This window comes from Cynocephalus volans, chromosome 3 (genome assembly GCF_027409185.1).
Source record: "Cynocephalus volans isolate mCynVol1 chromosome 3, mCynVol1.pri, whole genome shotgun sequence".
Lineage (NCBI taxonomy): Eukaryota > Metazoa > Chordata > Mammalia > Dermoptera > Cynocephalidae > Cynocephalus > Cynocephalus volans.
In genome coordinates this window covers 3143194-3170590 of record NC_084462.1, presented here as the reverse complement: position 1 = coordinate 3170590, position 27397 = coordinate 3143194, and the positions used below count along the sequence as shown (strand labels likewise).

At 45.6% G+C, this 27397-nt stretch overlaps 1 protein-coding gene across 1 annotated transcript; it reads left to right on the top strand.

The window, feature by feature from the left end:
* Nucleotides 1–20040: 20040 nt before the first annotated feature.
* Nucleotides 20041–24584, top strand: KLK4 (kallikrein related peptidase 4). The gene is made up of 7 exons (XM_063088748.1): nt 20041–20342; nt 20526–20911; nt 22013–22084; nt 22827–22995; nt 23374–23624; nt 23706–23842; nt 24432–24584. The coding sequence occupies exons 1-7, from the start codon at nt 20041–20043 to the stop codon at nt 24582–24584; spliced, it is 1470 nt and encodes a 489-aa protein (XP_062944818.1).
* Nucleotides 24585–27397: the final 2813 nt, after the last annotated feature.

Genomic DNA, 27397 nt, shown 5'->3' with positions numbered 1-27397 from the left:
TAGGGGAGGGGTTGGATGAAGTTCCTTTTCTACTTCCATGCCTTGTATGGCTTTTTACTTCTTTTAAGATACAGCTCAAATTGTCACCACAGACTTCAGGGCTGGTGTGGGGGGGGTCCTGCTAGCATCTCACTTCCCCAACTGTCTTAGTCCGTTCAACGTGCTATAACAAAATACCCTAATCTGGGTGTCTTACAAACAACAGAAATTTGTTTCTCACAGCTCTGGAGGCTGGGAAGTCCAAGATCAAGGTGCCAGCAGATTCAGTGTCCGGTGAAGTTCCTAGTTCATAAACAGTCATCTTCTTGCTATGTCCTCACATAGCAGAAGACGAGGGAGTTCTCTGGGGTCTCTTTTATGAGGACAGTAATCCCAGTTACAAAAGCTCCACCCTCATGACCTAATCATCTCCCAAAGATCCCACCTCCTAATACCATCCCATTGGGGATTAGGTTTCAATCTATGAATTTTGGAGTGACACAAACATTCAGTCTATATCACCAGCCTCTTCAGCCCCCCTGCCTCAGGTCTGAATTGGAGGAGCCCTTGGGGAGCTTGAAAACTAAAGACTTTTGCTTTACTTTTTAAGAAGCAAATCATCTATAATCAGCCTTTTTTTTTCACAAGCCAAGAAAATTTGCAAAGATGAAAACTCCTAGTAAAGAACTTTTCCTAGCCACACATATTAGTTGAGTTAATCAAGTTCATAGGTCAGTAGAGCAGATTCAGTATTCTGTATCAAACATGGTTTATTTTTTACTTTTAATTTAGACCAAATGAAAAAGGGGTTGAGTTCATCATGTGCTACATTCGATGGCACATTATTATCAAGGCTTCTCTCTCATTTTATTATACAATTTTTAATTTTTTTTGTTAACAAGAGAACAAAGGGGGATTATTATATAATTTCTTAAATGCATTATTTCTCCATTCTCTATTCCTACCCCCACCTTCCCTTGGACTGAGACTAAGGTAAGGGACCAAAATTTAAGGGGAAGCCCAAAACCTCAGCAATCAAGACAAACAATATTTTAATGTGATATTTTAAAAACTCAGAATTAATGCAGACACATCCATATAGGATCTGACTCTGCACTTCCATCATTCATATGCCTCACAAAATTTATTTTAAATTTTGGTATTTTGCTCATCATAGATTTTTGCATTAATTTTTAGTTTTTTAAATGTTGCATTAAAATAGTATTTGTTCTTGACTAGTTAGGTTTTTGGCATATTCTTAGATTTGTGTCCAAGGCCTTCTTTAGTCTCCCAGTCCCAGGAGTCCCACTTCCAACTGTCAACCATCCTATTATGTTTCATTTGTATCTTTGTGTTTCTGTGTGTTACTGCACGGAGCATACCAAAGTACAGAATCTGAGGACACGGTTCTTCACAAGACTTCCTTCACTTCAGACCAGCTGGCTACAAACTTGGGGGTCTCCCTGCACTTCTTCAGGTTTAAAAAATCACTAGGAGATCAGAGAACTCAGGAAAGCACTATATTTACAATAACTGTATTGTTATAGCAAAAAGATACGAATTAGAAGAATGCATAGATTCAAGTCTGGGAAGATTCTAAATGCAAAGCTTTTATTATACCCAGGTATGTGTTATCAACCTGGCATGGAAGTGTGACAGTAATACTCAAAGAGCATTGCCAACCAGGGAAACTCACTCAAGCTTCCATGTCCAGAGTTTTTATTAAGGCTACATTACATAGGCATGATTTATTGACCAACCAGGTACAAATTTGCATAATAATTTACTAGAACCACTCACAGAACTCAGGAAGATGCTATAATCACAATTGTTTTTTTAAACTGTTGCACAGTCCTCTGAGTTGGGCACCCACCACACCCCAACCGACTCCCCCAGGAATGGACATGCAGGTTGCCTCCGACTCCCTATCTCCACCAGCCGTGCTATAATGAGCTGCTTTGCACATGTTCCCTTAAAGCCTGTGTGAAATTGTCTTTGACATCCATGGGGGGTTAAAATATATGCACAGATTCTTCAACAACACTCTCCTCTAAAGTTGAAGCCTAATTTCCCTTCTTTAAGTGTGAGCTAGACTTGGTGACTAATTTCTAATGAATGGAATATAGCAGAGGGGATGGTATATGTGACTAGGTCATAAAGAGCACTACAGCTTCCTCTTGTTTTTTCTCTCAGATCACTCTTCTGGGGGAAGCTAACTGCCATGTTGTGAGGATGCGCAACAGCCCACATGGCAAAGTCCATATGGCAAAGAACCGAGGCTCCAGCCAAAAGCCACTGGAGTGAGCCATCTTGGAAATGGACCATCCAGGTCCAACTGAACCTTCATATAATTGCGGTTCTAGCTGATATTTTGACCTATAGTCACATACACACAAAATTATTTTTTAAACTAACATTTTTAAAATGCGTAATGAAGAAATTAGTCTGTCTCATTGTCCCCAATGAGAGACCCTGAGTCAGAACCACTCAAGTAAGCCACTGTCAGATTCCTGATGCACAGAAACCATGTGAGATTTTTTTTTTTAAGTCAGTTGTTTTTAGCTGCTAAGTTTTGGTTAATTTATTACCCGGAAATAGATCAACTAATATAGCATCTAAACCCAGGAGTGGATCTGCTGGGTTATGGGCATACAGTTCATTTGGCTAAGCAGAGCTGGGTCAGTCTCCAGAACAGCTACATGCTCCATGTTCCAGCAGCAAAGCCTGAGGATTCCTGTATTTCACATCGTTGCTGCCACTTAACATTACCCAGCTTCCCACTGCAATCTGGTAGATGTAAGAGAATATCCTGCTGTATTGAACTTGAATTTCTCTAGTCATTCATACTTTTGAGTCTCTCTTCACTTGGTTGCTAGCTAAAAACATAACTTTCAGAAAACATAACATATTTTTAACAATCGTTTTAACAACGGTTGTTATCTAAAGCAAGAATGCCAACAAAGTTTGCATAATCATCATCTTCATTAATCAATTGCATTTCATAGATGATAATAACAAACCTGTGGTCACCAGGGAGCTTCAAAGAAATAAACTACCCAGGCATTAATTTTGTCATATCAAGACACTGAACATGAATGCCTTCGGTTTCACCAGGAACTTTCTCCCACCTGGAAAAGTTGTTGTTGGATTGCAGCTGTTGTTTTTCTTTGAACCTTTATAATGGATTAGATGTATTTTTTTTAACTGTTTACCTTATCTTTTCAACAAAGGAGTACACCTACACCAGTGTTCCATATTCTCAAAGGCACTTGGCCAAACTTTTTCCTCCTAAACATTTTCATTATGGCCCATAGTAGCATGTGGCTGAGGTTTTCTTTCACTGCAACTAAATCTGGATTAAAGTAATAGCTGGAGCATATGAGTATAGTGTTCTATTTCCTTGGGACTAAAAGGAAGTAGAACATTCAGCCCAAGTGTAATCCCAGAGACCTCTGGAAATAGTGTAGAAGAAAGAGGTGTGTCGGTTCTGATCTTGGCCCCGAAAGCTGTGCGTCTTCATGGGTGCATGAGTGCATGTGAGTATGAGAGAGCACGTGAGCGTGAATGTATGTATGAGTGTGAGACTGAGCATGAAAGCATGGATGTGTGGATGTGCATGAGTGTGAGTGAACACGTGAGAGTGTGTGAGTATGTATGTGAGTGTGAGAGTGTGTGTGAATACAAGAGTGTGGAAGTGAGTGTTTATGCAGGAGTGGGTGTGTGTTCGTGTGAGATCACATGTGAGAGTATGAGTGTGTGTCAGCGAGTGTGTATTGTGTGGGTCTGTGATTTTGTGTGTGTGTATGTGCGTGAGTGTGAGATGTGCATGAGTGAGTACGAGAGTGTGTGTGTGTCTGTGTGTGAGTCTGTGAGCACAGGTTATGGAAGATCCACTGAGACTGGGTTTTAGCCTGGACAGTGGCCTCCCCTTCATCAGGTAGCTGTCTGCCCCTCCCCTGCCCTCCACATTGAAAGGGTGGATTTAAATTTCATGAAAACATTTCTGAGAATAAAAAGCCCTAACCTGAGTTGCAGAAAGACTCAGGGCAAAAGGGATGGGTCCGAGAGGCACTGCCTAATTTCTTCTTCCCCTGCCTGGTGTTGGGGCAAAGAAGGTGGCCATGGCCTGGGACTCGTCAGTCCCAGCTCACCTCCACCAACTGTCCTGTTCCCACCTGCCACCACCACCTCCCTCTCTCCATCCTCCCTTCACTGGGATTCTCACTGCTGCCAGGTTTAAAGCTTGCAACAAAAGTTTGCTGAGGGCACTTAGATGAGGGTGGTGAAGGGTATATGAGGCTGGCATCTCAGGACTACGGTCCTTGACCCTCCTTCCTAAACCCATTTGCCAATCCCTTGATTTTTCTGGATTTCATTCCCCACCTCAGGAGGCACCTCCCAATAGTTATTGATCATTCAGGGCCAGACACTCGGAGAATACATGCAAACCTCCTCAAACAAAGCCTGGCATATAGTAGGTGCTATATAAATGCTTGCTATTATTATTATTACGGTTATTATTTACAAAATGATATAAAAACAGTAATCACTCACTTTTAAGAGCTTACTCTCTGCCGAGCACTGCTCTGTGACAGCAGAGTCAATTCACTTTATTTAATCCCAACAAAAACCTTAGAATCAGATACTGTTATTAAGTCCACTCTGCAGATGAGGAAACTGAGACATGTGAAGTTAAGTCCTTTTCTCAAGGATGGACATATGATGGTAGAAATTTTCCAACACAGATGAAGGTAAAGAGAATCATATAATGAGCCCACGTGTACTCATCCTCTAGCGTCAACAGTATCAACTCACGACCAGTTTTGTCCTATCTAGTTAGTGGGGGAGCCTGGGATCAAACTCAGATCGCTCTGGCTGAACCCAAAGTTCAAGGTCTTCTCTCTCTCTCTCTCTCTCTCTTCCCCCCCTTTCTGTCTCCCTCTTCCTCTCTCTCTCTGTCCATCCCCCCCAGGTTTCTCCCTTCCCCATCTATCTCCGTCTCTAGGTCTCTCCAGTTCTTCCAGACACTTCTGCACCTTCAACATACCCCTGATTCTCTCTTAGATCCTCTGGTCTATGCCTTACTCTCTGGTTTGACCAAGCCCTTAGAATCCTTGTGGGCTGGGCAGTATGGGGGTAGCTCGGGGAACTGTGGGAGGGGGTTGGGAGTCTGAACATAGCCTAAGTCAGAAAGGAAGGGAGCAGGGGACATAAGTGGGTGGCCAAGAGACTGGGTCAAGAAATGACATTTGGGATTGGGGACATTGTCCAAACATATCTGTCCCCCTCAGCTGAAGGTCAAAGAGAGCCAAAAAGGATAAAACACAAACACAAAGACCCACAGAGAGACCTCTAGAAATGGTTGTGGCAAGAACTCAGAGGTAAACAAAGGAAAGCAGAGGAACCAGAACTACCACCCTCCAGATAGGGCAGCCCTCAAAGTGCATCTCAGACTGTCATAACTCCTGTGAACTCCAGCGAGGGTGAAAAAAGGGACAGACCAAATTCTCATGGAGTCCCACCAAGTGAGGTCCTATTTCCAACACTCAACTTTGTTTCCCATCAAAACTAAACATTTTTTGGAAAAATTTAAACATTATACCAATAGAAAGAACGTATAATAAATGTTCATGGGTCCATAACCAACTTCAACAATTAATCAACACGTTGCTAATGTTTTATTTATACACACACCCACCCCCAACATACACACAGAGGTTATCTTGAAGCAAATCTCAGCCATATTTTTTTCTTCAGAAAACACTTCAATATGTATCCATAAAAGGTAAACATTTTAATAAACATGACCACTGACCACAATACCATTATCATACAAAAAAAAATAACAATATAGTGATCCAATATAGCCGTCCAATATAGTGATCATTTGCTTTATGTGGCTATTGAGGACTTGAAGTGTGTCTTGTCCGAACTGAGATGTGCTGGGAGTGTAAAATACACACCGGATTTCAAAGACAATATAGAAAAAAATGTAAATTATCTCATTAATATGTGTGTATTATTATGTGTTGTAATAATACTATTCTGTATGTATTAGACTAGACAGAATATATTATTAAAATTGATTTCGCTTGTTTCTTTTTACTTCTTAAAATGTGACCACTAGAGGAGCCTCCGGATTGGGGAACATGTTAAGGGGCTGTTAGAGTCGCGAGCCTGCAGACGGCTTGGAAGCTTTGTGCTCCCACCCCATACCTTGCCCTACGCATCTCTTCCATCTGACTGCTCCTGAGCTCCTTCCTGGAAGCTGAATAGGACCAGTTACCCCAAAGTAGAAGTGTTATGTGGGCCTTCCAAGGAGGCCACTTACAGGCATCTGCCTTGGCTGGGGAGGAGCCATTTGAACCCTTCCTTTCTTTCTTTTCTGTACTACCCAGAACATGGATGTGATGTCTAGAGCTCTTGCAGTCATTTTGGGCCAAGAAGTGATCCCGAGATGGAAGGTATCCAAAATAATGATGGAGCAAAAAGGTAGAGGAAGCCTGAGTCACCGATGACTGAGATACCAGCCCTGGACCATCCACTTAAGGACTATATTACATTAAGGAGAAACAAACATTCATCATGTTTAAGTCACCCACACCCCCCAAATTAATCAATTATTTATTTATTTATTAAAAATAGTATTTTTTTAATGTGGCAAACTAGAAAATTTTAAATTGAATTTGTGACTTACATTATATTTCTATTGAACAGTGCTGGGTCTACTGGTTCATTGTCTATTTCTCTCGCAGTGTATTTATTGTTGAGGAAATTCAGGTTGTTCATCCTGAAAAGCTTTCCACATCACAGATTCTCTTGATTGCCTCCCCGGGTTTGCTGAACATGTTTCTTCACCCTTTGGCAGTTAGATCAAGAGGCATGATCCAGCTCAGGTTCTAGTTGGAGGCAAACATATTTCAAAGCCAGTGCTGTCACCGCCATTGCATCACATCAAAAACACTTACTGTTGAGTCGTCTCTCTTTGGGTTATTAAATCCAGGTGTTGTCATCCTGACCAATCTATTAGAAAGCTTCCCACCTGCTTTCCAGCTACTGGTTTTAGCGGCCAATGATGATTATTGCCCACGTCTATTATTTTGTTACAAGTTGCAAAGTGGTGATTTTATGACTATCACTCTTCTGCACTTATGATCGGAAACTCTAATATAAAGAATATTCCTTCATCATTTTCAGTTACCCTGAGGATCATTGAGGTATAATGAATGAGGAAAATAAGATTGCTCCGTGATCTCACCATCCAGAGGAAATCGATGTTGACATTTTCACGTGTCTGCTAGACAGAGGCAGGATAGCAGAGCAGCTAGACACACAGCTGTCAAAGCCAAAGTGCAAGGTTTGAATCCTCGCTTTACTATGCACTAGATGTCTGTGAGATGGCAAGAATAACAGTGCAACCTCATGGGGTTGTTTAAGGGATAGGGATTACTCAACAAAACTTTGTTATTTGGACTTGGGTTTCAAGAAAAACTGTCGAGAAATCACTTTACCAAAACACCCCTTGGGGGCAGTAGATGAAGAGGAGTTAAATTGTTCATCTTCACAATTAGAAGCTTGTCATGCATTTTTATAACTTCTTACAACAATGCTCCTTAAGAAACAAGCCAGGGAGGCTTCAGGGCTGTATCATTTACCTCCACTGATAACAATTAAGGGAGTCATCAGTAGTTTTCACACTTAGTCATTGTTTTATAACTTATGCAATTGACTAAATGATGTTTCACAGACTTTGTAACCAACTCTAGCATCAGGGGTCTTTTAAAAAAATATTTCTAAAATTGTGATTAGAAAGCATTTACCATCTTATCCATTTTTAAGCATGTAAAATTCATTAGTGTTAAGTGTATCCACGTTGTTGTGTAACCAATCTTCCGAACTTTCTCATCTTGCAAAACTGAAATTCTATATCCATTAAACAACAACCCCCTGTTTCCCCCTAACCCCTGGCAACCATCATTCTACTTTCTGTCTCTATGAATTTTACTGTTTTAGATAGTTCATGTAAGTGGAATCATGTAGTATTTATCTTTTTGTGACTGGCTTATTTCACTTAGCATCGTGTCTTCCAGGTTCAACCACGGTGTAGCATGTGACAAGACAGCCTTCCTTTTTAAGGCTGAATAATATGCCATTTTATGTATATACCACATTTTAAGTATCCATGGGCTGCTTCCACCTCTTGGCTATTGTAAATAATGCTGCTACAAACATGGATATGCAACATCACTTCCTGATCCTGTTTTCAATTCTTTTGAATATATACCCATAAATGGGATGAGAGGGTCTTTAATTATACAAAAGGAAGAGAAGCTATTACAGTTCATTAGTCTTAAGTCTGGTCTTTTTCTTTTTTCCCCTACTAGTTTCCCTGGAGTCAGGTTTCCTGAGTGCACATCCCAACCCTGCCACTCACCTGCTGTGTGCTCTTGGACAACTTACTTAATGTCTCTGCCCTCAGTTTTCCTATCAGTAAATGAAAATACTTACAGAACCTAAAACCTCAAGCTTTTGTAAATGGTAAGTGAGTAAATACACACAAAGCATAATTTTAAATGTCTACAAAAGAAAGAAACAATTGAGACATGTGACAACTTGGATAGATTTCCATGGCATAGGCTGACTGTACAATCCCGTTTATTATATAACATATTCAACATAACAGAATTATAGTAATGTAGAACAAACCAGTGTTTGTCAGGGCTTGAGGCTGTGGGAAGGGGTAACAAGAGAATTTCTTCATGGTGATGAAACAGTTCTGTATCCTGATTGTGTGCTGGTTACTTGAATCTACAGAAATATATACCAGAGCAAGAGACAGAGAGACAGGGAAAGATAGAGGGAGAGAGAAACGCATGTACAAATGGTGAAATCCAAATAAGGTGTGTGCCTGAGTTAATAGCTTCGTACCAACGTCATTTTCTCAGTTTTGACAACGTACTATCATTAGGAAAGATGTTATCATTGGGGGAAACTGGGCGAAGGGTACTTAGAAACTCTCTGTACTATTTTGTAACTTCTTGTGAGTCCTGAACTATTTCAAAATAAAATGTTATAATAAAAACGTGTCTGGCACATCAGAAGTACTTGGCAAACATGTTATCAGCATCCTAAATCTCCCTGGATGCATTTTCCATTAGATCTTATTTGCTCTATTTTCAGCATCCATTTTCTGGCCAGCTCTAATCGTTGCAACACGAGCAATAAGGCCCCTTCAGGAAAATAAAAATGCCTCCCACTGAGTTCTCCCAGGCTGAAAGACTTACGGCCATAGATATAATTATGAATCACCCGTAATTTTCACACCAGCCATTGTTTTATAACTAATGCAATTATCTAAACAGTGTTTCACAAACCTTGAAAATAACCAGGCATTACAGGTTTTCAATGATTATAACAGGAAAAAGAATTCACTAAGTGTTCTAAGCACCAGGAGACGCCTTTCTTTGTGAGAAGCCCATTCTAGTGGCTAAAGACAAGAGGGAAAGAAAAGCCCCGCGTCTTTGTACGTGCTTGTTTATGTGCAACCAAACCCTGGAGGATGACCAAGAAACTTACTGCAGTTTTTATGTTTTGGGTAAGAGATGGGGAGCAAAGTCATGATGAAAAGTCACTCTATACCTTTTTAATAAACATTTTATTTTGGTACCGTGTGAAAATATCGTCTATTCAAAAAATTAAAAAGAAATGACATCACACACACACACTCACACACACAGCATCTCTCATGCCAGAATCCTTGGGTTCAAACCCTGCTGTTCCTTACTAAGTGGCCTTGTAAAATGACTTTAATCTCCCTTTACCTCAGTTTCCCCATGTTTGTAGTAGAGATAGCAATAGTAGCAACTTCCTAGGGTGGGTAGGAATGTAAACAAGTTAATCCATGAAAAGCCTTAAAACAGTTTTATAGAGCATGCACTCAGCATATGTCAGCAATTGGTGTTAATAATCTCCCCCTTGCATAAGTAAAAACAAAGAAGGATTTGCTGTATTGTCACCTTTCCTCCCCTAACCTAAAATATCTAGCCAGCTAGAATTTTACTGAGAAAAACTAATTTCCTTTTAAAATGGGGAAATTTGTATTTCTGAATTGGCTGTTTCTTTTTTTAAAGGCAGGCTCATTAAGATTAAGTGCAATAACTCAAGTAAAAAAATAACTATAACTTCTCAATGCATGTGAGTGGTTTATTATAATAATAATTATTATTATTATTATCAGCATCATCATTATTTGGGTATATGGGGGCAGAGAGGGACAAGGACATGGTTCTGGAGGGCACCCAGGGTCATCATGATCCAAGAGTGAACAGAAATGCTGATGGTGACATCTCTGACTTATTAAATCATTATATTAGTAGCAATAATTGGAGACATGTTGTGGGCAATGTCCCACTGAAACCGCACACAAACCCAGGTGATGTCATTGCCCCCAACTCAGGAAAGTCTGGACTCAGCCCTTTGTCCAAGGTCCCATGTGAGCCCCTCCCTTTATATTTGAGAGACCCAGAGTCAAGACCAAGACTTGAGTTTGCCAGGTGAAAAGCTCAGGTGGCAACTAGTCCCTCATCCCCCCGTCTCAGCTCCCGTTTTTGGGGCTTAGAGTTGGGTGCTGAGGCCCAGGGTGACTGGCACAAAAAGGGGTTGGACCGACAACCTTGAATTCTGTGCCCGTGTGTCTGGTTCCACAAGGTGGCAGTGTATCCTAGTCTTAGGCATGCTTACCCAGCACTTGGGGAGTTCAGATTCCAGCTCTTCCAGCTCAGTGAACTGCAAATACTTCTTAGCTTCTCTGTGCCTCTTGCTTTTAATTGGTAGAGTGGAGGTGATAATAGTTCCTACTTCACAGGAAGTTGAAGAGATTAAATGAGTTAAGATTTGTAAAGAGCCCAGAAGAGCCTGGCATAAAATATGTACTCTATAAGAGTAACTACGATGATGATGATGATGGTGGTGGTGACTGTGATGATGGTGATGACGTATATTTGTTGTTGTTGTGTTGTTATTTGTGACTTTCTTTCCCTCTGATCTCTTTATACCCACATCTCTCTGTGTCCATTTCCACTTTTTTCTCCACAGGGGTCATGAACTCGGCCACCTCCTGGGGCCAGGCAGGAAATGTAATTGAAGGAAGCAGACTGCATATGAGCCAAGGAAAACTGCAGGATGCCCCCAAGGCTGTGGACACTCAGAGCCTGCTGATGACGGATTATGGCCACGTGGGAATTCAGTGCAATGTTGACTGATGCCGTGGCCTTTTCAAAAGGAGCTTGAAGTCTCCTGACCTTTAATGCTGGTGGCCAATTAAAACAAAATAAAACAAAATGGCCAGGCTCCATGAAGCAAGCCAGATGTGTCTGGAGCCTGCACGTGGCTCAGAAGCGTCTGTGGGTGGCCCAGGGTGTTGCTGAGTTTATAAATTTATTTGTAACTACACAAAAATCCCCTATGCTTAGGCTTACATCATGTTTTGTCAAACATCATCTCAGATATTTGCAAAATAATAATAATAATAACAATAAAAGCCAACACTTACGAAGTGCTTCCTATATTCCAGGCACACTTCTGCCTGCTTTATATGTATTAACTCATTTAACCCTCCCAACATTCTATGAGGCAAGCACTATAATTAACCCCATTTCACAGATGAAAACTGAGGCACAGACAGACGTGGTAATTTGCCAAAGATCATCCCACTAATGAGTGGCAGAGCAGGAATTTGAACCATGACCCTCTGGGTTCCAGAGTCTGTCTCTTAATTAGTGTAAAGTGCAACAACGATTTCTTTTTTTTTTTTTTTTTTTTTTGTCTTTTTCGTGACCGGCACTCAGCCAGTGAGTCCACCGGTCATTCCTATATAGGATCCGAACCCGTGGCGGGAGCGTCGCTGCGCTCCCAGCGCCGCACTCTCCCGAGTGCGCCACGGGCTCGGCCCCAACAACAATTTCAAAATTGTTTCTGTTACTGTGAATTAATGAATTGTTGGTAAGGGCACTAGTTTTTCTCTCCTTGGAAACATTTGTTCATTCAGTGAATATTTACTGAATCAATTACCATGTGCCAGGCATTGTTCTTGGCACTGGAGAGAAACACAATGATGACCTTGACAGGGATATTTTGTCCTCATGGAGTTTATATTTTAGTAGAGGAGACAGACACAATGAACAAGTGAATCACTGAACATGTGGTGTGATTTTTCAGTACACAGAATAATGCCCCCTCCCCAAAGATGCCCACACCCTAATCACCAGAACCTGGGAATAGGTGACTTCCCATGGTAAAGGGGAGTTTGCATATATGATTAAGTTAAGGACCTTGAGATAGGGAGTCGATCCTGTATTATCCCTGCCAGCCCAAGATAATCACAAAGGTCTTTATAAGACGGAGACAGAAGGGTCAGTCAGAGAAGGAGATGTGACTATACAAAACAGAGGTTGAATCATGCAATTGCTGGCTTTAAAGATGGAGGCAAGCCAAGGAGTCCAGGTGACATCTAGATGCTAGAAAAAGCAAGGAAATAGACTCTCCCCTAGAACTTCTGATATAGTTTGGAAATGTTTGTCCCCCTAAAGCTCATGCTGGAAACTTAATCCCTAGTGACAGTGTAAAGAGGGTGAGAAATCCTATTATGGTCATTGAAAGATAAAGCCTTGAAGAGGTGATTAGATTATGAGGACCATGCCCTAGTGAATGGATTAATCCATTGATGGCTTAATGGTGGTCATAGGCATGGTTCTGAAGGCTTTAAAAGAAGATTTAGGACTTCTGGTTAAAATGGAGGAATAGATGGTCCCCAGCGTCACTCTCTCCCACAATCAACCAATTTACAAACATTAAAAGGCAACGACTGCCAAACTGGGGCTTCTAGAGCTCAGAGGAAGAGTAGGAGAGACCTATGGAGTTCATGAAGGCAGGAGAACCTGCAATGAGAGAAAGAAAGGACCACTCAGATGGTTTTGAGCCCCAGCCACTTCAAAACTGGCCCTGTGAGCACATGGAGCAAGAGCTGGCAAAAGCCACAGCTGTGCCCTTTGTATGAAGTTACTTGGAGGCAGCAGGGGAGAGGAGGGCCTTGGTGGCCCCCAGGCTAGCAAGACCACTAACAGGGTTCCCATGGACCCACATAGGAGCAAGAGGCCACAGACAACTGTAAAAAGGAGCCACTCAAAGGCTGGGGAGTCATCTCAAGGGACTGGCACATGGCCCGTCCTATGGGAAGTGTTTAGAGTGCAGGCGGTGAGGGAGACGAGCCCACCAGGGAACACTGGGACACAGCAAGGACAGCTGATCTGCTCTCCAGTTAGCACAGGCCCACTCAGTGGAGACTGGTCAGGAATACAGAACTGCAGGGGGTGCAGTTTGTTGAAAAGACACAGGCCCAGACCAGAGTTTCCACACAACCCAGGTGTACCAGACCTCACAAGACCCAGAAGTACTTACAAGGTCAATTATTAAAACCTGAGCTGCACACAAAGCCCTCCCCAGAGAATCAGCAGCAAAGCAAAGATTTAACTTAACCACAGGGCTCAAGTGCTGGTCTCCACAGGAAGTTCCCCCATTTTAGAAGAAAGCAAAGGGCAACAAATTAGTTCCAGTGCAGAGTTTAAGTGGTGGGGTTAGCTAATAATCCAACACAGAACTGAAAGAAAAAACAAAACACCCACAGATCAGAGAAAAAATTTTGATATAAAGCAGTAAAGGTCTAAAACCACCAAAGAACACCTGTAAAACCTGGAAGGATCAGAAGCCCCCAGGCTCCCCAGCAGGGGGGAGGGGGGAGGGCCTCAGCCACTTCCCCCAACATCCACATACAGCACAGCGATGAGCACCGAGCTGCCACTGGAAGCACCCCAGGCTCCCAAGCTGAGGTGGGGGGGGGCCAAGGGCCTCAACCATACCCTCCGGATGTCCTCATTCAGCCCAGAGACAACCACCAGGCTGCCTCCAGAAATGCCCCGGACTCCCGAGCCAGGAAGAGGGGGAGGGACAGAGGGCCTCAGCCACACACCAATGTCTGCATCCAGCCCAGCAATGAACACCAGGCCACCACCAGAAGCATCCTGGGCTCTCAAGCCAGGGCAGTAGGGGGGCCAAGAGCCTCAGCCGTGTCCCCCAAATGTAAGCATTCGGCCCAGCAACAACCACCAGCTTGCCACCAGAAGCGCCCTTGGCTACCAAACAGGAGGGTTGGGGCTGAAGGCCTCAACCACACCCCCTGACATCTGCATCCAGCTGAGTGATGACTACCAGGCCACCACTGGAAGTGCCCCAGGCTCCCAAGCCAGGGTTGGGTGACCTACGCCTCAGCCATGCCCCTCCAACATCCTCTTCCAGCCCAGCAACGACCACTAAGCCTGCAACAGAAGTGCCAACAACTCCTGAGCCAGGGTGGGGGACCAAGAGCCTCAGCTATGCACCCCAACATACACATCCAGCCCAATGACAACCACCAACTTGCCACTAGAAGAGCCCACAACTCCTGAGCTGGGGCAGTGGGGGGCCAAGGGCCTCCCACATTCTCCTGACATCTGCATCCAGCCCAGCCACAACCGAGCCACCACTGGAAGCCCCCTAGGCTCCTCTGCCAGAATGAGGGGCGTGCCATGGGCCTCAACCATGCCCCCCTTCTTTGTCCTCCCACTCGATCCCCATCCGCCTTCCTCTCTCCCCCTCTACCTCAACTGCTCCACCACATCTTAGAATGTAAAACATAATAAACAAATTCTTTAAATTTTTATTTATTTATTTAGTTTTATTTTATTTTGTCAATATACAATGTGGTTGATTATTGTGGCCCATCACCGAAACCCCCCTCCCTCCTCCCTCTCCCCCCTCCCTCCCAACAAACTCCTTTGTGTTCACTTGTCGTATGAACTTCAAGGAATTGTAGTAATTGTGTCTTCTTCCCTCCTCCCCCCTAGGTTATTTGTGTATTTATTTATTTATTTTAGCTCCCACCAATAAGTGAGAACATGTGGTATTTCTCTTTCTGTGCCTGACTTGTTTCACTTCATATAATTCTCTCAAAGTCCATCCATGTTGTTGCAAATGGCAGTATTTCATTCGTTTTTATAGCTGAGTAGTATTCCATTGTGTAGATGTACCACATTTTCCGTATCCACTCATCTGATGATAGGCATTTGGGCTGGTTCCAACTCTTGGCTATTGTAAAGAGTGCTGCGATGAACATTGGGGAACAGGTATACTTCGACTTGATGATTTCCATTCCTCTGGGTATATTCCCAGCAGTGGGATTTCTGGGTCATATGGTAGATCTATCTGCAATTGTTTGAGGAACCTCCATACCATTTTCCATAGAGGCTGCACCATTTTGCAGTCCCACCAACAATGTATGAGAATTGGTTTTCCGCCGCAACCTCGCCAGCATTTATCGCTCAGAGTCTTTTGGATTTTAGCCATCCTAACTGGGGTGAGATGGTATCTCAGTGTGGTTTTGATTTGCATTCATGAATGCTGAGTGATGTTGAGCATTTTTTCATGTGTCTGTCGGCCATTTGTATATCTTCCTTCAAGAAATGCCTATTTAGCTCTTTTGCCCATTTTTTAATTGGGTTACTTATTTTTTTCTTGTAAAGTTGTTTCAGTTCCTTGTAAAAATTTTAAAAAATAAACTTTACAAGACAAAAAATGTAAACTCCAAGAATATAGGACCTTGTTGTATTTTTCTTCATTTTGTGTCCCATGCCTGAAAAATATTCCCTGAATAAATAAAGATGGATGTATTTTTTTTTTTTAAGGAGCGCAAGTGAGAAGCTCTCTCCCTGTCACTCAGCCATTCTCACCATGTGATACCCTGTGTTGCTGTAGGGTCATTAACAAGAACAAGGCCTTCCCCAGATGTTTTCCCTGGACTTTGGACTTCTCAGCCTCCAAAATTGTAAGCAATAAATATTGTTTCTTTACAAATTACCCAGTTTCAGGAATTTTGTTATAAGCATTAGAAACAGAGTCATACAGCTTCCAAAAGGAACCAGCTCTACCAACACTTTGACTTTAGCCCAGTGAGACTGACTTTGGGCTTCTGACCTCCAGAACAGTACGATAACACATTTGTGCTATTTTAAGCCACTAAGTTTGGGGTAATAATTATAGCAGCAACAGGAAACTAATAAAATTTATATACCTGGTAATAATAAAATGGGGTAAAACTATCAAGCCGCTCTAGACGGGAGGATCAGGGAAGGTCCCTCTGAGGAGGGAACATTTAAGAAGAAACCTAATAAGGGAGGAGGCAGGTAGATATCTGGGCAAAGAGCATTCTGGGTGAAAGAAGCAGCAAGTGCAAAGGCCCTGAGGTAGGAACACACTTCACATACTTAAGGGGCAACAAGGAGGCCGGCAACCAGGAAGCATCTAAGCAACTAGAAATGCAATTTAAGAAGCAACAAGGAAGGCCAGTTTCCTTGAGATTTGCTGAAGTTTCCCCTACCAGTCATTGCAGAGAGGCTGGGAGAAGCCCCCCGTGGCACTCCCCTCACAGCCCACAGCCATCTCCCATCTTACATGTGATCAGTCTGTGTTCCCTGTATCCTCACCCCCACCCACAATCACCATCACTGTCACCACCTCCCCCAGGCTGGAGTGAGCTCCAAGTCTCTCTCTCTCTCAAAGTCACTCTCTCAATCCTCCCCACCTCTGGAGGGGACCCCAGAATTTCCCCACTCAGTTCTGGCCTTTCTCTCCTGGGAAACAAGCAAGGAAGGAAGAAAGTCATTCGCACCAGGCTTTGTGGGTTCTTTCCTACTGAATCCCCCATTGCCCATACTAAGGAAAGAAAACATGTCTCATCATGTAATGTCATCTGCTCCAGTACAGCTTTGCCTTATTGAATACAACAGGGGAGGTGCTTCCCTTCCACTCTCAAAGTTTGTTCAACCCCAACCTCCAGAGGTTCCCTGAGTCTACCAAACAAAACTCAGGGGTTTGTTCCCTAAGGGCTGCACTGGCTGGCCCAGCAGAAAAGTGGCCAGGGCTGCCTTGGGGCCTTAGGGCAGATGACATTCCTAAGCTGGTGGCCTCTGTTCTACTGTGTCCAGGAGATTTATGACTCTCTTTTTGGCTTAGCCAGGCTTTGGGGTGTGGGAGGGAGAAGAGGCTGGTTCTTCCAGTTATAAAATAAGAGTGGGCCCTCTGGGTGGGGGTGGCCCCCCATCTGTGGCCTCATCCCATCCTCCCCCCAGCAATTCTCTGTGTCTTGTCTGGCCAAGGTTGCATTTCACCTGCAGGTAAAAGTGAGAGCACATGGCTCAGGTGAGGAGTGGTGGGCCTGGGTACGCCCTGAGCGCCGACCCCCGCCAACCTGTGTCCCTGCAGAGACAGCCCACCTGTTTCATAGCTTCAGCTTCTGTTTCCCTGACATGCAAGAGAGAGACAGCGTAACAGGGAGCTCAAGGCACGGGTTCCAGAGCCAGGTGACCCAGATTCATTGCCACTTTGCTGTGGGACCTTGGGTAAGTTGCTTGACATCTCTACACCTCTGTTTTCTCTTTCATAAAATGGAGCATAATAATAAGTACCTCACAGAGTTATTATGAAGATTAAAAGTAGTTAACATGTATAAAGCGGTTACAATAGCAGCAAGCAAAGAGTAGGTGACATATAAATGTTATATCTTTTATTATTTTTTCAAGGATCATGATCCCTAGTTCCTGAAATGTGTGTTCCTTTCAGTGTCTTCCTATCTTTTTAGCCCTCCTCTCACTATGTTTCCAGCTCTCCCCTGCTCTCTGTATATCCATCTCTGTCCGTTTGTCCATCTCCATCTTTTCCAGCCTCAGTCTTTGTGTGTCCCTGGGTAACCTACTTAACCTCTCTGTGCCTCAGTTTCCTCATCTGTCAAATAAAGTTCATAAGAGCGTCTACTTCATGGTGTTATTGTGAGAAATAAATGAGTTGTTACATACAAAGCACTTAAAATAGGGCCAGACACACAGTAAGCTCTCGACCTAATTATAACTAATTTAATATATTTTAAAAGTTAATTAAATAATAGTCAGCTATTATTAGTGTTTTTATTATTATCTGCTCTCTCCATTTTTCTTCAAATCTGTTACTTTTCTTACTGTTTTTCTGTGTCTGTGTGTCTCTCTCTACATCTCTGTCTTTCTGTATGAACACAACAGAAATGGGCCCTGCCCACCAGGGACCCCCAGACTAGTGAGGGAAGCAGATGTTAGAAAAATAAGCACAGAAAAAATAACACGTGTATAAATCGTACCAAGGGCTCTGAAGAAGCTTGTAGGATGCTATGAGAAGAAAAACACATAGGGGAGTGGGGACCCTGAATTAGATGGGGGAGGGCTCAGAGAAGGCCTCCCTGAAGAAGTGACATTTGAGCTGAGACAAAATGAGCAGTGGAAGTCATTGAGGGAGAGAGTGAGGGAAGAGTGTTGGAGGAGCACGGAACAGACCACAGGGGGGCCTAGAGGAGGAGACAGGCATGGCATGGGCAGGGGGCGGGGCTGTTCTCAGGAGCTGCATCTCTGCAGAGAATAGACTCGGGTGGGGTGGCAGGTAAGAGCGGAAGCAGGGAGCCTAGTAAGAGGGCTGCAGAGGGTTGGGGGGCAGACCTGGCTGTGTCTGAATTAAGTTTTGTAGGTGCGGCCTGAAGAATTTGCTCATGGGCTGGAGTGACTGAGAGAAGAATTAAAGGGGACCCCTGCAGTTTTGCTCCAAAATCCTGGGTGAATGGGGGTGCTTGGGAGTTGGGGTTGGGTCCAGTTGGGGGAAAATGAAAACTATATCTTTTGCTTCTCTTTTTAAAGTGACTTCCAGAATGCTTAATAATTTCTCTTTATCTGTGTCATTTTATCTATGCCTCTGTGCCCACCTCTATCTTTCTCTGAGTTTCTGTCTCCCTCTGTGCCCCAATGTATGTATCTCTGTCTTTCTTTGTCTCCTGTCTGTGTGTGTGTGTGTCTGTCTCCATCTCCCTGTCTCTCTCTGTGTCTTCCTCTTGTCTCTGTCTCTTTATCTCTTCTCTGTCTTTCTATGCACCTCTGTTCCTTTCTTTCTCTTTGTATCTCTGGTTATCTCTTTCTCTCTCTGTTTCTGTGTGTCTCTGTCTCTCTATCTCCATCTCTCTGTGTGTCTCTGTCTCTCTATCTCCATCTCTCTGTGTGTCTCTGTCTCCATCTCTTTGTGTATCTGTCACCTATTGTCCCTGCTTTTATCTCTCTCTGTGTTTCTACTTCTCTCTGTCTCTATGTCTTTCTATGTCTCTGTGCATCTTTCTCTGTGTCCTTCTGTGACTTTATTTTTTCTGTTTCTGAGTCTCAGTCTCTTTGCTCATCTCTGTCTCTCATCATCCCTGCCTTTCCATATCCCCCACCCTAGCTCAGATTCTGACCCATGGACCCCATCTGGGGATCAGACTCCAAACTGTTCCCACCTGCCAGACTGGAAGCACCCCCACAGCATGACTCTCACCCCTGACATTGTCCTGGGCCCATCCCCAAACAACTCTGGGTCACCTCTGCCTGACCTCGGGCAGGACAGAACACAGGCAGGGGCCATAGAACAGAGACAGAAAGGTGACCCCCGCACTGCTCACCCCCTTCTCCCCTCCTTTAGCTGCCCCAGCCCTGTACCCCAGCACTGCCCCCCACCCACGACCTCTCACCATCCCAACCCTAGTCATGCTCGGTGGCTGAGACCTGAGCCCACCCGGCACCCCCTGCCCCATCTTCCTCCCAGCCTCCTCTATCCTCATGGTCAAAGCTGCTTGTCCCAAAACAGGGCAGGGGTCTCTGACAGACAGATGGAGACAGAAATAAAGAAAGATGAACAGAGAGAGGGAAGGGGAGTGACACAGGCATAGAGCTACAGAGACAGTGACGGAGACAGAGAGAGTGAAAGGTAGAGACAGAGCCAGAGAGAGAGGGACAGAGACACACAGCGGCGTTCACGCTAGGCCATCGTCGTCCGCAGCTGTCACCCCTCCTCTCCCACGCTCTGCTCTGCGGTCCCCACCCACCCCTTAGGTGATCTCATCCGGCCTCATGGCTCTAAACACCACCTCTCCCCATGACTCCGCGCTGCTTCCCGCCAGCCCTGACCTCTGCCTGCACCTCTGCAGTCGCACTCGCCCACCTTTGCCCAGCCCTGCCCCCACACCTCTGCTCCCAGTGCGGGGACCCAGCCTCCGTGTCATCCCTGGCTCCTCTAGCCCTTCTCCCTCCTCCACCTCACCCCCGATTCCCGTCCATCAATCAGCACTTTGGCTCTACCTGCAAAATGAACCCCGAGTCCACCTATTTTTCTTCTCCCTGGACCATGGGCCCCGTCATCTCTCACGTGGGACGTTGTCACCTCCGACCTCCACGACGGTGTCCCTGTTTCCACCTCACCCCCGATGATCATTCTCCAAGCTAGAAGTCTTTTTTTTTTTTTAAAGTAAGTAAGATCATGTCATTCCCCCTACCCTCGTGCTTAAAACGCATTGCACTTAAAATCCAAATCCCTTAACCCTGGCATTTAAACGCCTGTCACCCACCCTCCTGTCGCCACAGGAGCCTGCTCGCTCTGCCTCGCACACGCACACGCAATGCTCAGCTGCCAGGACCGGCTCCTCAGACCCATCACGTGGCTCTCAGCTTAAAGGCCCCCTCCTCTGAGACTCCCCGACCGCCACCTTATTTGCTGGTCCCTGTAATTTTTCTTCAAGCCCGATGCGAGCAGAAACTTGGCTCCTTCCTGGCGTGTGTCCAGCAGCTCCAGCGGCGCTCAGAGGCGGAGCTGTCCAGTGGCTCTTTACTGCGTGGAGGCTGCATCACGCTCGCGCTCGCTGGGAGCCCACTATGCACCCGATACCATGTCAAGGCACTTTCTATGCATTTTCCCTTTGAGTCCACTCCAGAAGTGAGCAGCAATGGTTACCCTGGTTTTACAGAGCAGGGTAAAACAGAGGCTCACAGGGGTGCAGTCACCTGCCCGAGGTTCCAAAAGTAGTACATGATGCAGACTGGATCTGAACCCTGGAAAGATTGCTAGAGAAGCACAGAAAGGTGGAAAGAAGGATTGAGGGTGGAGAAAGGATGGGAAGGGGGCAAGAGAGACAGAGAATAAGAGAAAGAACCTGATAGAAAACAGAGAGAATGAGAGAAAATGAGAGGGACAGAACAAGAGAGAGAATGAGAGAAAGAACACAGGAAAGAGAAAATGAGAGAGACGGGGATGCAAGAGAATTAGAGACTTGAGATTTAGTGAGAGAACGAGAGAAAAGAGAGAGAGAAAGAGAGGAAGCTGAGAGAGGATCAAGAAAGAAAGGGGAGGATAAAGCTAGGGTCTGGGGCAGTGGTCTCCTCCCTGGGCTCCCTGTCCCACACCCTCTGGGCCCCTGACCACAGCCTGGTATCAGAGCAGCCTGAGCAAGACGCTTGCAGCGCCTGACCTCGGGAATGTGTCCCCTGGGGGGCAGGCCAGGCCAGGATGAGGATGCTTAAAAGCCCCACGGGAGCTCAGCCCACTGGCAGAATCCAGGAGCCCAGAGGTGACCAGGTAAGAAGTCCCCACCTAAAAGCCTGCAGTCTTTGTGATCCGAGCCTCCCTACAGCTACACGTCACTGTCATTCTCAGCCTCCAGACCTCTTGTCTCTGAATAGATCTCTCTCTTAGGAGTGTATCTCCGATTTTCCCCCTGGCTCTCTGAATCTCTCTCTTCGTGTCTCTACTTCGCAGCCTGTCTCTGTGTATCTCAGATGCTCTGTCCCTAGGGCTTTGTGTCTTCCATCTGTCCCTGTTCATACGTGGCGAGAAGTTTTCTCTGTGCTTTCCTCTCCACCTAATTTTTTTCTCTCTCTCTCTTCTCATCTCATTTTTCTCTCAGTCTCTAAATCTCTCTGTCTCTCTAGGTTCTGGGTCCCTGAGGTGGCGGTCGGGGTGGATGGAAAAGTCTATTGCCTGCCCAATAACATCAGGAGGGAGGAAGAGAAAGATGAAAAGATTTGGTCAGGCTAAAGGTCACCAGACTGGCCTGAGTCCCAGTCCTTGTCCCCAGGTGCTGACATGACGGCCACAACAGGAAACCCTGGGGGCTGGTTCCTGGGGTACCTCATCCTCGGTGTCACAGGTACCTGAGTGTGTGTGTGTGTGCGCCTGAGGGCACAGTGTTTGTTCACGTTCAGGCATGACTCAGTGTCCTCCTGTCTGTGACTGTAAAGCTGTGTGTGTGACAGTATGGGGTCGCTCCCCTGTGGACTTCTCATAGCACGTGAATTTGTGCATGACAGTGTGACAGGCTGTGTGGTTGTACCTGTGAAAGTCGGTGTGCTATTGGGTGAAAAACACTGACAGTTTGTTCCTCTGAATATTCAGCAGAGTGGCAATGGTGTGGGGACAGGGAAAGTCGAGGGTCCCATACATGGGAGATTGTGCTTCCGTGGGAGTCATCCCTTGCTGGAAACCCCGGACCCGTTTTGTGGCTGGATGTGACTGTGGGCGACGCTGGGCTGGGGAAGGCGTGACCCCGTGCGCCACGCCTGGCTGTGTCTGCCCTCCCTCCCGCCGCCTGTTTGAGGGGGTCGTTCCACCTGTGCTGGGAGATTGTGCCTGGCATGGTGCTTGGGTATGAGAGAGAAAAATAGGACGTGCGTCTCCAAGATGCATCTGAGACTTAAAGCTGGAATTCTCCTCCTGACAAGGGACCCTGCCCCCTGTGCCCTGATCCCGGCTCCCAGCCATAAGTCAGCCTCACCCCTGTGACTGCTGACTTTGCCCCTGAAGCCCTGACCACGCCCCTGCACCATGACCCGACCCCCAGGAGCCCTGGGCCCGCCTCCTAAGCCCGGCCCCAGCGCTGACTCCGCCCCCAGGACCCCTCAGCTCTGTCTCTGCGGGCGGCGGCAGCATCGTCAACGGCGAGGACTGCCGCCCGCACTCGCAGCCCTGGCAGGCCGCGCTGTTCGCGCGAAACGAGTTTTTCTGCGCGGGCGTCCTGGTGCATCCTCGGTGGGTGCTGTCAGCCGCACACTGTTTCCAGAAGTGAGTGCGGGGCGGGGGCGGGACCTGGAGTTCCCCTCAGCTGGGGGAGGGGCCTGCGGTCGGGCTAAGCCGGGGGGTGCTCAGGTGGGACAGCGGCGGAGGCTCCACGGGCGGGCAGGAACTGAGCCTGGACAGAGGAGTCCACGGGGAAAGGCAAGGCAGGTGGGAGCCGCTGTCTGGTGGCGACTCGGGGAGCCCTGGATTGAAATCCCGGCTCAGCTGCTGAGTGCACTGTCTGCGAGTGAGGGTTTGAGACCCTGCTGAGTCACTCTGGGCGCTTAGCGAGGAGGGTGCGGCTGGGGGCGAGGAGGAGGCTGGAGACAACGAGGTCGTGGCCCCAGGTGGCCCCAGGACCAACCTGTTCTCCGTGGCCCTCAGATCCTTCACCATCGGGCTGGGCCTGCACAGTCTCGAGGCCACCCAAGAACCAGGCAGCCGGGTGATGGAGGCCACCCTCTCGGTACAGCACCCAGAGTACAACAAACCCCTTCTCGCCAACGACCTCATGCTCATCCGGTTGAACGAGTCAGTGCCCAAGTCTGACAGCATCCGGAACATCAGCATCAGCTCCCAGTGCCCGACCGCTGGGGATTCTTGCCTCGTGTCTGGCTGGGGTCTGCTGGTGGACGGTGAGCTTGTGACGGTGCCTCACCCTCTTTGAGGGGTGCTCTGCCCGGCCAGAGGGGCTGACCCCGATCTCTGTGTCCCAGGCGGACTGCCCACAGTGCTCCAGTGTGTGAATATCTCAGTGGTGTCCGAGGAGGACTGCGATGAGCACTACGCCCCCATATACCATCCCAGCATGTTCTGCGCTGGTGGAGGACAGGACCAAAAGGACTCCTGTAATGTGAGAGATGGGGCAGGGATGGGAGGCGGTTCAGGGCGAGATAGAGAAGCGGGTGACCGAGATAGAGACAGACACAGGGAGATAGTTACAGAGGGAGAGAAAGACTGGGAGAAACAGAAATAGATATGGGAATAAAGAGAAGAAAAGGAAGAGAGAAGCAGAAATAGAGAGACACACAGGCAGGCAGAGACACACACCCGTAGAAATATACCCAGAGCAAAACAGACATATACAGACTATCGGAGATGAAACACAAAGAAAACTAGGAAAATTCCAGAATATGCAAAGAGATGCAAAGACACACAGAGACACTGAGGCAGAGAAACAAGCCGTAAAGGGAGACAAAGAAGGAGAGACAAACAGAGACAAACCAACAACAAACCCAAGAGAAACAGCCAGCTGTTAGGACACAGGACATAGGGGAGCAGAATTAGGTGGGGTCAGGGCTCTGCAACAAAACTTCCAAGGGGTGTGCTGCCAGATCTTTTTGTCTTTGTCTCTTAGTTCCATTTAGTTCCACTCTAGTCCCATATCTTTCTCCAGCCTCTCTGTGTTTCAGATTTTGACTCTCTCTCTCTCTCCACAACAGGGTGACTCTGGGGGGCCCCTGGTCTGCAATGGGTCCCTGCAAGGCCTCGTGTCTTTTGGACAAGCCCAGTGTGGCCAACCCGGTACTCCAGGCGTTTACACCAACCTGTGCAAATTCACTGACTGGATTGAGCAAACCATCCAGGCCAATTAGCTACAGGAACTGGGACCCATGAAATTGACCCTCAAATATATACTGCTGAAGGCATTATAAATCTGGGTTCCCGGCTCCCTCTTCCCCTAGACCCAAGAGTCCAGAGCCCTCCCTCAGAGCAGGAGTCCAAGACCCAAGCCCCTCCTCCCTCACAACCAGGAGTTTAATCCCACCTAGAATCTTTTCCAGTGCACTGTGCCTCCTAAGGGCACAATGTTGACCCAGCCTTACCAGTGGTGAAGAAAGTTGGTATTTCCCATTTTTTGTGCCTTTCCCCTAGATCCAGAAATAAAGTCTAAGAGAAGCACAGGTTCTGTTCAAAGTGTCCTCCTTGCTTCCCCTTGCATTCAAAGAATTCCAGCAAATATGAGTAGCTTTCCCTCCTTGGGCCTCAGTTTCCCCATGTGGGAAAAGAGGGCTTTGACCAGGAGGTCCACCAATTCTGTGGATGTTCTCCAGTTTCTGACAGGTCAGCAAATGGTGAATTTATGGGATTTTCTTGTTTAGTTAGCTAGTTAACTTTGGTTAACTTATTTTCATTTTTGTCTTCTTAAGTGCATTTTAAAATTTTTAAATTTTTATCTGCGTCAGCACCCTGCAGTTGTAGCTAAAGACTGGTGGGAAGAATCGTGGTGAGGGTTGCTGTGAGTGAGAGATAATGGAGACCGAGGACAGGGAGACGGAGAGACCAAGGGGCAGAGACGGGAATGCAGGGCTCAAGAATATGAGGAATTGTTATTATACTATTCATGGATAAACTATACTAGTAAGAATATACCCATGAGAATTTGTATGCAAGAATATATTATAAACACTTCTTGTGGATCTACTCATAAGGAAATATTCCAATTTTTATGTATTTCTTAACATCCTTAAAAATATAAAGTAAGAGGTGGAATAACTAATAGTAAAATAGAGAAATTCTGACTCATAGGAAGGGATTTCAAGGAGACTCTTAGACAATGATAGAACAAACAAGGTAAAAAATGAAAAAGGATATAGATGATTTGAACAATATGATTGACAAGCTTTATTTATTGGTGATATATAGAACATTGCACCCAGTTTCTGCAGAATATATAATCTTTTCCAAACACATGCAACTACCAGAATGGCTAAAATTAAAAAGAACAACAGCCCTAATTCTTGGTTATACGTGCAGCAGCTGTAATTCTCCTACATTGCTGGGGGAGTGTAAAATGGTAAAACCACCTTGGGAAACAGTTTGGCAGATTCTCAGAAAGATAAACGTACATCCGCCCCGTGATCAGCAATTCCACTCCTAGGTGTTTATGTAAGAGCCATGAAAATAAAATTTTAAAGAAGACTTGCCTATGAATGTTTATAGTAGATTTATTCATAGTAGCCAAATTGGAAACAAAGCAAATATCCATCAATGGGTGACTAGATAAACAAACTATGACGTATCCATACAATGGAATGCTATTTGGTAATAAAAGCAAGTGAACTATTGATATATGCAACAACACAGATGCATCTCAAAATTATGCTGAGTGAACAAAGCCAGACCCAAAATATATATCGTATGATTCCATTTATATGAAATTCCAGAAGAAGGAAAACTAACCAGTGTTGCTTGGTTGCTGGGATGGGAGAGGGGAGTAGGTATGGAAACAGATTGGGAAGAGGCATGAGAAAACTTTCTGAGATGATTGAAATTATCTATAACTTTACAGGAGTGAGGGTTACATGTGTGTTTGCATTTGCCAAAATGCGTTGAACTGAAAACTTGAAACCTGTACATCCATCACACTGTGTATACACCTCAATCAAAAATTATACCTCAGTTTAAAAAGGACACACAGCATTTACAAAAATGAATCAGATGCAAGTCTCAACAAATTTCAAAGTCATAATATATAGAGTATGTTGTGTGACCACAATGTAATTAAGCTACAAATCATGACAAAATGATAACCAGAAAATCCCCATGTGTTTTAGTCCGTTTTGCGTTGCTATAACAGAAATACCTGAGACGGGGTAATTTATATAGGAAAGAGGCTTATTTGGCTTACGATTCTGGGACAGCTGCATCTGGCACAGGCCTCAGGCTGCTTCTACTCATGGCGGAAAGTGGCAGGTAGCTGGTGGGTACAAGCAGATCACATGGTGACAGGAAGCAAGAGAGAGGAAGCAAGAGAGAGAGAGAAGGTGCCAGGGTCTTTTTAAGCAACGAGCTCTCGTGGGAACTAATAGAACGAGAACTCACTCATTAATCTCCCCTCCTCCAGGGAGAGCATTAATCCATTCATGAGGGATCCGCCCCCATAACTCAATCAGTTTCCAACACTGCCACATTGGGGATCAAATTTCCACATGAGTTTTGGCAGGGACAACACATCCAAACTCCATCATTCCACCCCTGGCCCCCAAAACTCGTCACTCTCACATACAAAATACAACCATTCTATCCCAATAGTCCCAAAAGTCTTAGCTTGTTCCAGCACCAACTTAAAAGTCCAAAGTCCAAAGCCTCATCTGAGACCTAAGGCCAAACTCCTTCCAGCTGTGAACCTGTAAAAATCAAAACCAAATTTATCTACTGCCAAGGTGCAGTGGTGGAACACACATTGGGTATACATTCCCATTCCAAAAGGGAGGAATAGGCCAGAAGAAAGGAAAAACAGGCCCCAAGCAAGTCCAAAACCCAGCAGGGCAGACATTATGTCTTAAAGCTCCAAAACAATCTTCTTTGACTCCAAGTCTTGCATCCTGGCCACAATTGGGCATCTGGGTCCCCAAAGCCTTGAGCAACCTTACTTCCACAGCTCTGCCAGGTGCAACCCAGTGGG

Coding starts and splice junctions, on each gene's coding strand:
- KLK4 (XM_063088748.1), top strand. CDS start 20,041: ATGACTCCGCGCTGCTTCCCGCCAGCCCTGACCTCTGCCTGCACCTCT. Junction 22,085..22,826: donor CCTCATCCTCGGTGTCACAG/GTACCTGAGTGT, acceptor CTCCGCCCCCAG/GACCCCTCAGCTCTGTCTCT. Junction 23,625..23,705: donor CTGGGGTCTGCTGGTGGACG/GTGAGCTTGTGA, acceptor TCTGTGTCCCAG/GCGGACTGCCCACAGTGCTC.